At 43.8% G+C, this 13,720-nt stretch overlaps 1 protein-coding gene across 3 annotated transcripts in view; it reads right to left on the bottom strand.

The window, feature by feature from the left end:
* SLC7A8 (solute carrier family 7 member 8) overlaps nt 1-11,479 on the bottom strand; it is a 58,538-nt gene extending 47,059 nt beyond the window's left edge. Inside the window, exons 1-2 of one of the 3 annotated variants that reach the window (XM_033851339.2) lie at nt 11,338-11,479; nt 10,564-10,753 (exon numbers count right to left, since the gene is read on the bottom strand). In XM_033851339.2, coding sequence (XP_033707230.1) covers nt 10,564-10,753; nt 11,338-11,466 — 319 coding nt within the window. In that variant the 5' untranslated portion in view covers nt 11,467-11,479. Of the gene's footprint in view, nt 1-10,563 lie in introns of all 3 variants that reach the window. The other 2 variants (XM_033851340.2, XM_073800650.1) reach the window with 2 other exon arrangements.
* Between the last annotated feature and the right edge of the window lie 2,241 nt (nt 11,480-13,720).

The raw sequence follows: 13,720 nt of genomic DNA, 5'->3' as shown, positions 1-13,720 counted from the left end.
AAAGAAAAAAAGAAAAAGGAGAACTGGGAAAGGGCTTTTCTACCTTGGCTATGAACCTTTCTTGATGAGAGGTTGGAAGAAAGTTGATTATGGCAGGGATTTTTTTTTCTCCATTGTTTTCCTCTTAGGCTCATCATCTACAAAGCCATTCAAGAATGAGATGCCCAACTGTCTGGTAGAGCCAAGGTACTGGAGGTCAGGGTTTCAATCCTCTCTTTCATCCACTCCAATTGGGAAAATAACCATCTCATCACATAGATCTTCTTTAGTGAAAAATCAGTCCTAGAATGCCTGGACGATGAGGTCCAGCTTGGCTTGTTCTGGCAAAGAAAAGCCAAGTGAACCACTCCATTAAAAAGGGGCCAAGGGGCTTCCCTGGTGGCACAGTGGTTGAGAATCTGCCTGCTAATGCAGGGGACACGGGTTCGAGCCCTGGTCTGGGAAGATTCCCACATGCCGCGGAGCAACTAGGCCCGTGAGCCAAAACTACTGGGCCTGCGCGTCTGGAGTCTGTGCTCCGCAACAAGAGAGGCCGCAATAGTGAGAGGCCCGCGCACCGCGATAAAGAGTGGCCCCCGCTTGCCACAACTAGAGAAAGCCCTCGCACAGAAACGAAGACCCAACACAGCAAAAATAAATTAATTAATTAATAAACTCCTACCCCCAACAAAAAAAAAAAAAAAGAAAAAAAAGGGGGCCAAGTTGTATCAGTGGGCAAGTTGTCACTAGAAAAACTGCTGGAATTGAGAAAATCCACATTTGCCATGAATAACTGCTGACTTCACCTGTGGGCAAATACCCATGTGATTCATATTAAGGCCTTACTCACTTCCAGGCCTGTCCATGCTAGAATGCTGTAGCCATCAAAGAATTTCCTAGGGCATGGAATTACAGACTTCTAATGCCCAAGAGACTCTCAAATCCAAAAGGCTTTGGCCTTTCCTACAGACTCATGCTCCTCTTGGAATCTAGCCAGAGCTTCTCCTGGCCCTTGGAGGTTCTGTCCTTTTCTATGATGTCCAGAGAAAGCCAAGGTGAACCTTCTTTGTGCTTCTCCCACAAAGTGGCTGGGAGGGTCTCAGGATTTTCAGGACTAGGGGAACAGCATGGAAGTAGGGTCAGCATATCGAGGCCAGGCTTTGATCCTCATGGCAGGCCTGGAATCTCACCATGCCTCTCACCCTGTGTCCATTTCCCATCAGGACTGTACAAACAGCTACCTCAGGGTGACGGCTGGTCAAGACTCCGACACACACCCTGTGGTGTTGCCATCTCCTGCCCAACAGAGATGTGGAAGGCGCTCTAGGACTCTGCTGGTTTGGATTCCATGCTGAAGAGTGAAATGGGTGCTAGACTTAGAGTCGGAGGAGCCATTGAGTTCTTGCTTTGCCACTCATAAGCCGTGTGACCTGAATTTTTCTGAGAGTCCCTACTTCATCTGTTAAATGGGAATACTTGCTCCCGCCTTGCCTACCTCACAGAGTTGTTGTGGGGATGAAATGCGATCACACATGCGTGGAAACATTTTATAATCTGTTTAATGCCAGCAAATATAAGAAGCTACTAGGATTTAGAGCCGTAGGAATAGAAATAATCCCTAGAAGACACCAATAATGGTCTTGCTTTGGAAGTTTGGTTCTGAAATAGCACTGCAGAGCCAGGACCATGAAGCATTGTCTGGGTACAATTTTTAGATGCCACAGGTAGGTGGCCAACAGGTAATTACATCTCAAGAAGTATTTATTGAGCACCCACTCTGTACATGCTTGCTTCGAAAGGTAATTGGGAAGCACTTATTCACACATGGACTTTTAACATAGATGGAGCCAACCACCATCCACTAGCCATTTAACATAGATGGAGCCAACCACCATCCACTAGCCATTAAAAGACAGGCATCCTGGCCTGAGGGGCTAAGAGTGCTGAGCCCTCAAAAATGACCATTAAGGATTCACATCGGGCTTCCAGCATCTCCCTGTCTGGTTGGGAAACCAGGCACCAGCAGTGAGAGGCTTTGTCTACATCAGTGGTTCTCATCCAGTGGCAATTCTGCACCATCTCCCCACCCTCAGGGGACAACTGGTAGTGTCTGGAGACATTTTTGGCTGTCACAACTGGGGAGGCGGTGCTACTGGCATCTAGTGGGTAGAGGCCAGGGATGCTGCATGGGACAGCCCCCCAAAACAACAAAGTATCTGGCCCAAAAGGTAATAGTGCCAAGGTTGAGATAAGCCTGTCATCATCTGGTTAATTCCTAAAGTCCTTTTCAAATCTGAACTTAAATGAGATTTGGGTGCTTGGTGTTTTGTTTGCTTTTTGCTAAGTGCAAAAATTTATTGTTCATGGGAATAACTCATTTTTAAGCTAAAAAATTTTGTTTTCAACACACAACATTAAATTTACCACCTTAACCATTTTTAAGTGTACGGTATTGTTAAGCATATTCAGGGACTTCCCTGGCTGTCCATTGTTTAAGAGTCCACGCTTCCACTGTAGAGGGTGCACGTTCGGTCCCTGGTCAGGGAATTAAGATCCCGAATGCAGCCAAAAAAATAAAGCATATTCACATTGCTGGCAGACAGGTCTCTAATGTATGATCTGGCTTAGACTGACTGCTATTTTTCAACAAATACTTTCTAAGCACTTATCCTGTGCCAGGCTGAATACATGGGGATGTGAAAATGAGAAAGACTCAGTCCCTGCCCTCAGGGAATCGTGCAGAGAAGTGAACATGATGCATATGGACACAGAATTGACACCACCAGGGACAGCAGAAGTTGCATGAGCGCAATTGTGACTCATGACAAGATGTTAGGGATGGAAAAGGTCACCGATGGAGGCTATTCAAAAAAAGCTTCCTGGAACAGGGGAAGCACAAGAAGCTGATTGAGTAAGTAGACTCAAGTCAACAGAGAGAAAAGGAAAAGCATTGGCTGCTTGATAAACGGGTCAGACTTGGGCTGAATTGGCCAGTTCTTCCCATCACCCAATCAACCTAATCTAATCTACGTTTCTAAACCAGAATTAATGAGTGTGGAGGTGGGGTGAGAGCGGGGATTGGGGGAAGAGGGAGTGGTGGACAATGAGCTTAAAGGAGAGAACGAAACTAATATTTACTGAACATATGCCATAGGATACCAGCCTTATTTTATTTTATTTATTTATTTTGCGGTACGTGGGCCTCTCACTGTTGTGGCCTCTCCCACTGTGGAGCACAGGCTCTGGACATGCAGGCTCAGCGGCCATGGCTCACGGGCCCAGCTGCGCCACGGCATGTGGGATCTTCCCGGACCAGGGCACGAACCCATGTCCCCTGCATCGGCAGGCGGACTCTCAACCGCTGCGCCAGCAGGGAAGCCCTACCAGCCTTATTTTAATACTCCACAAGAAATTTCTATTTTACTGATAATTAACTGGTTCCAGGTTACCAAGCTTGTACATAGGGAAGTAGTTTAAAAATCCAGGACTATCTCCAAAGCTCTTCCTGTTCTGTGATATCATCAGTGGTTCCTCCCTTTCCACAACATGCTAATACAAATCATGGAAAAATTCATTCTATGCTTCCTACTTCCAGCATCAGGGCCCACTTAACAAATGCCTCCTTATCCCTAAGGCAACCTGACCTGGCTGTATCAGCTGCTGAGTCAACACCCTATGCAGAATTGTACTCTAAAGAGGCAGCTAAAGAACGTACGCATCTCACAGATGTACAAGCAGACACCTTGAAAATCTATATATACTGAGAAAAGTACACTAACAATTCTGCAGCAACGGAACACCCTCTGGGTAATCGGCCTTCACAATATGCTGCTCAGTGTGAGGCTGCCCAGAACATCTTAAGGCATAATGTGAAATCCTCTCCCCAGGAGTGACATCACTGGTAATGCTGAAGATATTTACAGCAGGGAGCAAACCAATGGGAAGACTCATGACCGTGTGGAAGGATGAGGGATGAGATGCAATCGATAAAGCTTTTCAGCTCAGACTTCATTCATTCTATAAATGAAACAGCTTAAAATAGACTTGAGAGATAATTTGGCTTCTCAGAAGTAAAATTTACTGGTGCTTAGCACAGGGCCTAGCACATAACGCTGAATGAGTGTTTGCGAAATGTTAAAATATGGGCCGACCGGATCCTATGACCAGCAGTCCCTACCCCTGAGCCAGGGAGCTGTCTGCACTTTGCCATTCCAGATGTCCAGGGAGAAGAGCTGGTGGGGGGGTGAGGGTGGGGAGGGCTCTTTTGCAGGCAAGTTCTGGGAGGGGAACAAGGCATGATCCTTCTTGCTCTGTACGCTCAGCTGGGAGTTAAAAATTAGAAGGGATGGACTCCTAACTTTCTGTTGTTTGGGGTGGTTCAGAATATATTCTTGGGATTATTTGCTCATGCCTGCTTTTTTGATAACCCCTCACCACCCCCCACCCCCAAAATAACAACCAAACAACAAGAGCAACAACAGACATTCCTGAAGCGTTTCTTTGCAGGCAGCTGCGCTGCTGGATTAACCCTCAGAGGAAAGCAGAACACCTTGCTGGGCAACTTGAAAGCCTCACCCAGTATGCCCCATACCTCCATGCCACTTCAGTAAGCCGATTTCATTCAGAAAAAGTGATATATATGGTGCTGGTCTCTCTGAGAAGGTCATCTGATCTGGGTACAGGGTGTTTTTGTTGTTGCTGTTTTTCTAAACAGAATGGGCTGTTTGTTTCTGTTTCTTGGAACATATTTTTTTTTTTTTTTTTTTTGCGGTACGCGGGCCTCTCACTGCTGTGGCCTCTCCCATTGCGGAGCACAGGCTCCGGACGCACAGGCTCAGCGGCCATGGCTCATGGGCCCAGCCGCTCCGCGGCATGTGGGATCTTCCCGGACCGGGGCACGAACCCGTGTCCTCTGCATCGGCAGGAGGACTCCCAACCACTGCGCCACCAGGGAAGCCCGGAACATATTTTTTTACCTGCTGGGTTTCTATTTTCTTTCCCTAACCTAAGTGTCTCCTGCTACTCACTTATTCTGCATAACTCTGCTCTTTGAGAGAACATATTGCAGCCCTGACAGTAGCAGGCTCAACCAGCTTGCTCCTCGAGCTCCTTGGTTCCTGGCACGAAGCAACAAGATCCCTGGTTCCAGCCGCCCTGAGCTCCATGCTGTGGAGCATTTTGATTAAGCCCAGTGGCTTCAGAGTTCAATGACCTGGATGGAAATCCTGGCTCTGCCACTGTTCAGTTACTTATTCATTCAATGCCGTCCTTTCTACCACAGTACTTATTTCATGGGATTAGATGAGAATATCCATAAAGCACTGATCAGGTACTACGAATTGGGTGCATAGTAGTGCTCAGGAAGTGGTAGCTACTTATATTATTATTATTACACCGCTGGGTATAGTGTTTCTCTATTCGCTAAGATGTGTTTGTTTTGACAAGTGTCCAAGTTGGCTTCTGTCTCAGAGTTTTCTTTGAGAACAATGACAGTTTTAAACATGCTTTCATCATGAATGAACCAAATGCTAATCCTTCCATGTTTAAAAAAAAAATTGAAGTACAAACTCGAGAAGCAATTTTCACACTCCAGCCTCTGGTTAACATCCAATTGACATTTCGGGGATTAGGAAGCTAATACATCAAATTAGACACTAAAATGTAAAATTTTCTGAAGTGGTGTAAAAACACACGGGTCTGAAAATCTTTTGGACTTGAAATGTTTCCAAATCAGTCCAGTGCCATTTCAGTATGGCTATACCTATAGCCACACTTCTCTGTTGACAAATAGCCTTTAAAAGAAGTTTCCCCCTTAAAAAAAAAAAAAGTATAACTGATTCACTTTGTTATAAAGCAGAAACTAACACACCATTGTAAAGCAATTATACTCCAATAAAGATGTAAAAAAAAAAAAAAAAAGAAGTTTCCCCCCAACTTTTCCAGCATCAGACATCCACGGTCTTTCCAGACTCCAGTGTCAGGGTTATGGTCCTGCATGTCCCACTGCCCCACCACACAATACACACCAGCCTCCCTCCTGCCTCTCTTGGTTACCAATTAGAAACGGGGAATGGCTAAGAGCTTTGGTTGTGGAGTCAGACCATCTCAGTAGTCAGTTGTGTGATCCCAGACAAATTACTTCCCAGCTCTGTGACTCAATTTCCCCATGTTTAAAATAGAGTTATAGAGACTTCCCTGGTGGCACTGTGGTTAAGAATCCACCTGCCGATGCAGGGGACACGGATTCAAGCCCTGGTCCGGGAGGATCCCACGTGCTGCGGAGCAACTAAGCCCGTGCGCCACAACTACTGAGCCTGCACTCTAGAGCCCGCGTGCCAGAACTAGTGAAGCCCGCGCGCCTAGAGCCCGTGCTCCGCAACAAGAGAAGCCACCGCAATGAGAAGCCCACACACCGCAACGAAGAGTAGCCCCCTCTTGCTGCAACTACAGAAAGCCCGCGTGCAGCAACGAAGACTCAATGCAGCCAAAAATAAATAAATAAATAAAATAAAATAGAGTTATAATACCTATTTCCATAGGACTGTAGTCAGGATTAAATAAGGTAATATATGTAAAGAGTTTATAGCACAGGAACTGGCATTTAGTAAGAGCTCAATAAATACTATTTTTTAAACATCTTGTTAGCTGAAAGAGAGCGGTCTAATAGCTAGACCTGCATCCAATATTGCTCTGCAGCAAATATACCAAGGTACCCCATAAACATACATTGTGCTAAAAACAAAATGGTCTAACAAATCATGAATCTTTTCTGTAGGCTCTGTAGCTGAACTAGTGCCTTCAGACCTAGATTCTGGGTGCATACCTAAATACATAACTGATATAAAGTGACCTAAACAGCCAGGAACTCTGTGGGCACCTCTACCATGGCTGCAAAGAATGCTGGTCCAGAGAGGAAAGGTGTGCATGTGGGAGAGTTAATGGGAACGTGGTCTGTGCTGATCACATCCTGCAGTAGCTGAGCCAGCGCACCTCAGTCTCCCCCACAAGTGTTCCTGCAGCTGTACCAGAACGGTACCTTCTTCCACTCTCAGCCGATTGCTCAGTTCTCATTTATACTGGGACACTTTCTCACCTGGAATGCAACACTAACTGCTCCATCTATAAAAACAAATAAGGACCTCTGCCCAGGATCTAAATGAAAACACCTCTTTTAGGACATGAAAATTAAGAGTAGAGAACAATGCTTACAAGCTTGATTCAGGATTCAGACAAGCTCTAGGTTTGAGTCTTCAATACTTTTCAGCTGTGTGACCTTCAACACGTTGCTTGTCCCTCTGAGCCTCTATTTTCTTATCTGGATGAAGGGTGAGGAAGTGCTTACCACACGGGATTATTGTGAGGGATAAATAAGACAATGTATGTTTGGTAACTGGACAGTGTCTGGCACATAATAAGTGTTTAATAATGACAGCTATTAACAGTAGCTTTGATAGCATCAATTAATGAATTTTGCTGCTCCTTCATACCCTCCTTAGATTTGGGGGAGACTCCACATTCATGGAGAAATCTAAGTTCACCTGTTGCCAACAGGTTTCCTTGGCCAAGTATGTGGAGAGCAATAGCCTGGTTAGATTAGGGCAGAGGTGATGTTAAAAAATTAAAAACAGGTCAACCTCATTTCTAAGTTGATGAAATTATTCCTGGCTTAAAGATTTTCAAGCCAGGTTCCCAAGAGCCCTTCAGATAAATACTTTTTATTACTACGCTCTTCAGAGTTTTGTCCAAGGCTCAATTAAATTCAACAATCATTTGAGTAACTGTTTCATGTCAGGGACACTGCTGAGCACTAAAGATTCAGAGACGTATACGACACATTTTTTTGCTCGAGGAAATCACAGTTTAGTCATTTTCCGTCTACCTACCAAATCTCCCAGAATTACCTTCTCTACTCCATCTTTCTCCATGTCCTTCAAGATGCTTCTTAATCTAGTTCTGGGTGAGAACTTCTCTCTCTTTGTGCTTCTCACCATTCACCTAACTTTGTCCTCCTTACACAGCTCAACCGTATCATAAATTTTCAATGTTCTCTGTCTAATGTATATAAATCTCATCTCCCCAGTCAGATTATAAATAATTCTAGGGCATGAGTCTTCTATTAGTTCATTTTATATTCTTGTAACACCTGCCATTTTGTTATTCCTACTTTAAATCATCAATGACGATTGTGAGTGAAATTTTATGAGGTTTTATGAAACATAGTTTAACTTATCCCTCTAAGTCAATTGGATATGAGATAGATTTGGGGCAGTTGCTACTTTCCCATACCTCATGACCTTAGGAAATTTCCTTTCTCTTTTTGCCTTCAAATTCTCTTCCTTCCACAGTGTTGACAGTGCACACCAGATCACTGAATTCCATGTGAAAAATGCCATTTCTATTTTTGCATTTGGTCTTGAAAAAACGTGAATCACTGTCATCCACTCGGAAACCCCTCTAGAGGACAGGGCAGCTACTCAGCACATTTGTAAATCAACAGCCACACAGGAGGGGAAATGGAAAGGATTTCATCTCCACATCACCCTAAAGGGGAAATGTGTGTCTCAGCTTAAATGGAGATACAATCGTGACTATTAACGGTACAAGGACTCTTGCACTTTGGAAAAATATCCTGATTTCTCTGAAATCACATATTTGGGATCTCTTTTCACCATAGACTACCAGAGTTATTATTCTGGTTGCTATAATACCAATGGGAGCATTGGGACTATTCTTACTGTGAAGTGCTATCCATGAGGCTGTGGACAAATCAGTAGTAGCATTCACCCAACTAAAACTATATCTCTTATACCTGGACACTCCCATTTCTTCATAGTCTTAGACAAACGACAAAGGAAGAGACAAAAACAAGCTCAGTATATAGGAGAATATTCTCTACCTTTGAATACCTGCACATATGTAGGGGTGGGTGAACAAGGCTGAGGCAGGAAGGAGGTCTGACTGTGCTTGTGTGTATGTGGGTGTGCACTCTGTGGATAAAACAGAACCTTCCCAAAGGGGGGAAAATTCTTAATCCTCTCAGTCAAACGGGTGAAAGAGGTAACAGGCTCTGGGCTATTTACAGACCTTAAATTGGCATGTGCTATACATATTGAGTACTTTGCTGATCTCATTTTTTAGAGCAATTGAAATAAGGGAGAGACAGAAAAGGTCATGAGAGATTCAAATCATGACTATAATTGTTTAAAATAACATTACCTTTCTTAAAACTGTAGATGCCTGGAAAACCTCCCAGAGTCAGAGAATTAGATAAAGTGGGATTCCACTTTGAAAGCAGAGTGGAGATAATGTGATGTATGAAGGCTGGGTGTAGAGGTGAAGAGGACTATCTGAATATTGTACTGATTTGATTTGATTTAAAGGGTGTTCTCCAGTGCCACCATTGCTCAGGTGCCAAAATGCCTCTGTGCTACCATGAGGACCATTGGGTTATCCAAGTGCTGTGGGCACCAGGACACTACATGCCTTCAAAAGGAAGTCTGCACAGAAACCTATCTGTCCTGACTGTCCCATGCCCCTTTCTCTGGGGAAAAGGTAAAGCCCTCTACCAAAGACAGCAGAAGAAACTCTCACCCTCTGGAGTGAGGACAGTAATGACCCATTGCCCATCGATCTCTAGGGCCTCTCTGGAAAGAGGAATATGTGTTGTCTCGAGATGGAGCCATGTTTGGGACCCCCTGCCCGGTAGAGTACAGTTAGGGGGTTGGAGTGGCCTGCACTGGCACTCTTGGGGACACTCAGGCTCCCCCAGTTTCAAAGCCTCCCAGCCGGACTCCCCATTCTAGTTATTCCCATTTCCCTTTGAGAACCTCACAGGGTCTTGCGTGGATGTTAAGAGACGTGGATGCTACATGGACTCCATCAAGCAACGAGAGCAACTGCCAACTGCACATTTACAGAAAAGCAAAATCTGTCTCTTCTTTTCTTCCATAAGTTATTTCCTCATCTGTGAAATGGGAATAACAGCCCTATCACATGTGCTTTGCCAAGAGAAAGTGCTGTATAAGGTGTAAAAGCTATAGAAAGGCAAAGCATTCTTATACTGCTGTTTGTAGCTATTTTTATTGTGACACACCCCCTAGGCCCATAGTCTCATATAATGTAAACAATGAAACAGTGACTAAGTATGTCTCAAAAGCCAGTCCACAGCCTGCTAAGGAGATGGCTGCAGGAAAGCCTGTTAAAAATCTAGGTTCCCCAGCCCTACCTTAAGTCAGCTGAATCAGAACCCTCAAGTGTGGAGCCCGGAGACCTATATTTTCAACAAGCTCCCAGGCAACAATGACCATCAGCCAGATGTGTGCCCCTATTTGCTCCATTCCGTGAACGCTGGACAGAACTTCTCAGCCGGGTTTGGAGGAAGAGATGTATGACATACAGCACTTCCTATACCTCAAACTTGACCAGTGGGAATAGGTTACAGCACAGGTGAATGACAACTCTTTTCTAAGGGAGCAGGAAGTAGAAATAGTGCTTTACGGGGGTTGGGGGAATGAGGGGTTAAGGTTCTACAAGAGGACCTCCAGACGGGGAGGAGTGGTCGGTGGGGAAAGGAATTGGACTCACCTACAATGATACCACAAGCACTGACCAATCCAATCTCTTTCTTCAGGGCCACTCCGCCCCCTGCAGAACTCTCGGGGCTGGCCTCCGACTCGCTCCCACCTGGGTGGTTCTTTCCAGTGTTGTTTCGGTGCCTGGCTCCTTTTTCCATGTTTCTCAGTAGGATTTCAACCTCCGAAAGGTATCTCTCTTTCTAATGCATATGGATGTAAATATATTTAGAGAGAAAGCCTTTCAAATGGAGACGTCCTTTTCCGTGATGTGATAAGGACCACTCCTACCCTCTTTAAAAAAAAAAAAAACCCAGGCAGATAAAAGAGAAAAATGAAAATATTCCTACTCTGCCGTGACACTTTCTTGTCACTCGTGCTTACAAACAAGGAAAGTGTTGTTGGGGGCGGCAAGGGGGAGGCATAGATATTTAAATATAAAAATAGAACTGTACCAGCTACTCCGGCTGGAATTCTCCTGAAAAAGGATGTAGCTCTTCAGAAACCAGGACCTTTCAGCAATGTGTACCAGGCAGTGGCTTATTTCAGATGCTTCAAAGAGGTAGTCCGGATTTCCCTCAGCTCTTCCCCTAAGAAAACAGATTGTCTTTACCTCCCCTTACCCTTTTCTTTTATGAGGAGGATAAAAGTAGTTTTCATTAACTGACAGGAAAAAAGGCAATCCTCCCGTACTCTCTTCTCTCCCAGAAACAACGTGGACCCGACCGGTTTGCTCTAGGTCCTGTTTCCACCTGGCGTGGGTTTCTTTCCCCTCCCCGTCTCCTGCCTTCCGCTTTCTCCAGATGTCCTCTTCGGTCTCGCTTGTTTTCTTGTCCCTGTTTTCCTTCTTCCGATCTCCGTCCTCACGGCACAGACTGCCCCATCTCCCGTGGTTACAGGAGAGTGGCTCTGGCATAAACGAACGTGTTCCCCTTTTAGCGAGGGGTTTTATGTGCTGAGCTAGCTCCGCCCCCCACCTCCTCCGTTCCTATCCATCCTCTGTCTCCTCCTTTCTGTTCAATGTAAATAGCAGCACACAGCCGCCAAAGATCACCGAGAAGATGGATTAACAGATTTCCTTTTGTAATCGATAGGCTCTCTTTTCTCCATCTTTCTCTTTGTAGGTAGTGGAAGTATTAAAAATCCTCCTACGTCGACCGTTTCGGGAGAGTTTCATGAGCTGGTATAGCATTACAGGTCTTTCAGCAGATGTGGGCTTTATAAATAAGGCACCGGTTGTGCAGACACTTTAGTACCATCAGAAATACACTGGCGAATGTATTAAAATATTTATGTCTGGAAGATTTGAGGATACAGGAGAGAAGGCTGTAGGGACATTATCTTCAAGTATCTGAAAATAGGAGGAAACTCAGGGTGGGAGAGGGGAATGGAAAGAATTAAGAATAATGGTAAAGAGGTTCATTTAGTATAATTGTGAGCAGCTGTGAAGAGTAGCGTGGAAACAAAATTACCCGGAAGAGGTGGCAGCCTCAGCCTTCGCAGCTCTTATTTAGTGTTATCTGAAACGGGGCGGGGGACGGGGGGGAAAGACCCCCACTCTGGTCCCAGGAAAGAATGACACAAAATCTGGTGGGATGGGGCCTTTTATAGCTTCTAATATTTTTGCATCTATAAATTATTAGAAAGGCAGACTGGAGTGGGAGTGGGGAGTTATAAGCACCTCTCTGATCATGAAGCAGATTGTTTATGTTAAGAGATGACTTATTTCCATACTGATACTGTATCTTGGCTTCTGTGAAGAATTTTACCCAGAAACTACTGCCTTATGTGAGAGCAATGACATCTATTTATAATTGCAAAGTACTCTGAAAAAAACAGCAAGAAGCAATATAGCAGACAACACTGTAAGTCTAAAATGAAATTATTTTGAATCTATTACATACATTATGCAAAAGCACTTGATTTTAAAGTGGGTCTAAAAAATAAAGTTCCCCAAGCTGACCACTAAGTACAGAAGTTGGCCTCACTTTTTACAGAATGTTCCAAAAGATTTTGGATTTTAAGGGAAGTAAATAATTCCTTAAAATGAGGATTGTTGAGCTATTGTAGGAAGGGCTTTTCCACATGGGGTAAAGTCCAATCAGCAATCTTTTCTACTTCGCCCCCTTGAACACTCAGCAAGTATTAAGAGGTTTCAAAGTTTAGGAGTTCAACAGCTTCTCCTTCTGCAGTTCAAGATATAGCAAATTGAAAGCCTCAGCAAAAAAAAAAAAAAAAAAAAGTGGGGGTGGTGATGTAAAAAGGATTTTTAACAAAAAGAACAGACAAAGCAGGGAATATATAGCACAGAACTCCATGGGAGGGGATGAGTCATGGGAAATGAAAAAATTTTGAATTGCTTTTGGCCTTTCCTGACAATATCAGAAAGCATCAACCATCTGGTTTGAAGACTTCTGCTCAAATTTCAATGTCAAGTTATAAAACAAATAATCTTTCTGCTCTCAAACATGAATTCCTTCAGTAATGTTTCAATTCAAATGGTGTAGATATAATACGAGATAAAACATGAATGTGATGAATTTGAGGTCTCTTGCCAAAACTGGTGCTAGCTGATCACAATATGGTAAGCTTTAGCCATCTCAACGTATGAACTAAGAAGCTAAAGGGGGAGTGGGATCAAATACAACTTTGGGATGCAATGGTATTAAGCACACCCAATTGGAAAGAAAGTGTTTTTGAAATTTAATATTTCTGTTTCTTTTGCACTTGGAGTTTATAAGTGGCTTATGATTGTCTATTAATGGTACAATGGAAAAGGTAGAAAAGGAATCTCCCCACCCCACCCCCTAAATAAACAGGACCATTTATTCATATTATAAGGCTTCCTTCAGGTTTGGATCTTTTTGTGGAATAAATCCTAAGTGTGTCAAAATTCCACATGGTTAACATTGAGCGCAGGAGAGAAAGAAAAGTCTTCGCGAGATATGTTGAGAAAAATCTATAGAAATAATTAACTGAAGGTTATTAAATTTTTAGTGCTGAATTCTTTTTTATTCATAACTCGATTCTACATTTGCCTTTATAATTTTAGATCTGTTGTCTACATTTAAATAGTACATTATCTACAAACTGTTTTCTGCACAACATCTTGATTTTTTTTTTCCCCTCATTAAATACTTCGGGGAGACAAGGCTGTAATTTTTCCCTAT

This window comes from Tursiops truncatus, chromosome 2, assembly GCF_011762595.2.
Source record: "Tursiops truncatus isolate mTurTru1 chromosome 2, mTurTru1.mat.Y, whole genome shotgun sequence".
NCBI lineage: Eukaryota > Metazoa > Chordata > Mammalia > Artiodactyla > Delphinidae > Tursiops > Tursiops truncatus.
The sequence above is the reverse complement of the archived record's forward strand: the minus strand, read 5'-3'. Positions and strand labels throughout refer to the sequence as shown.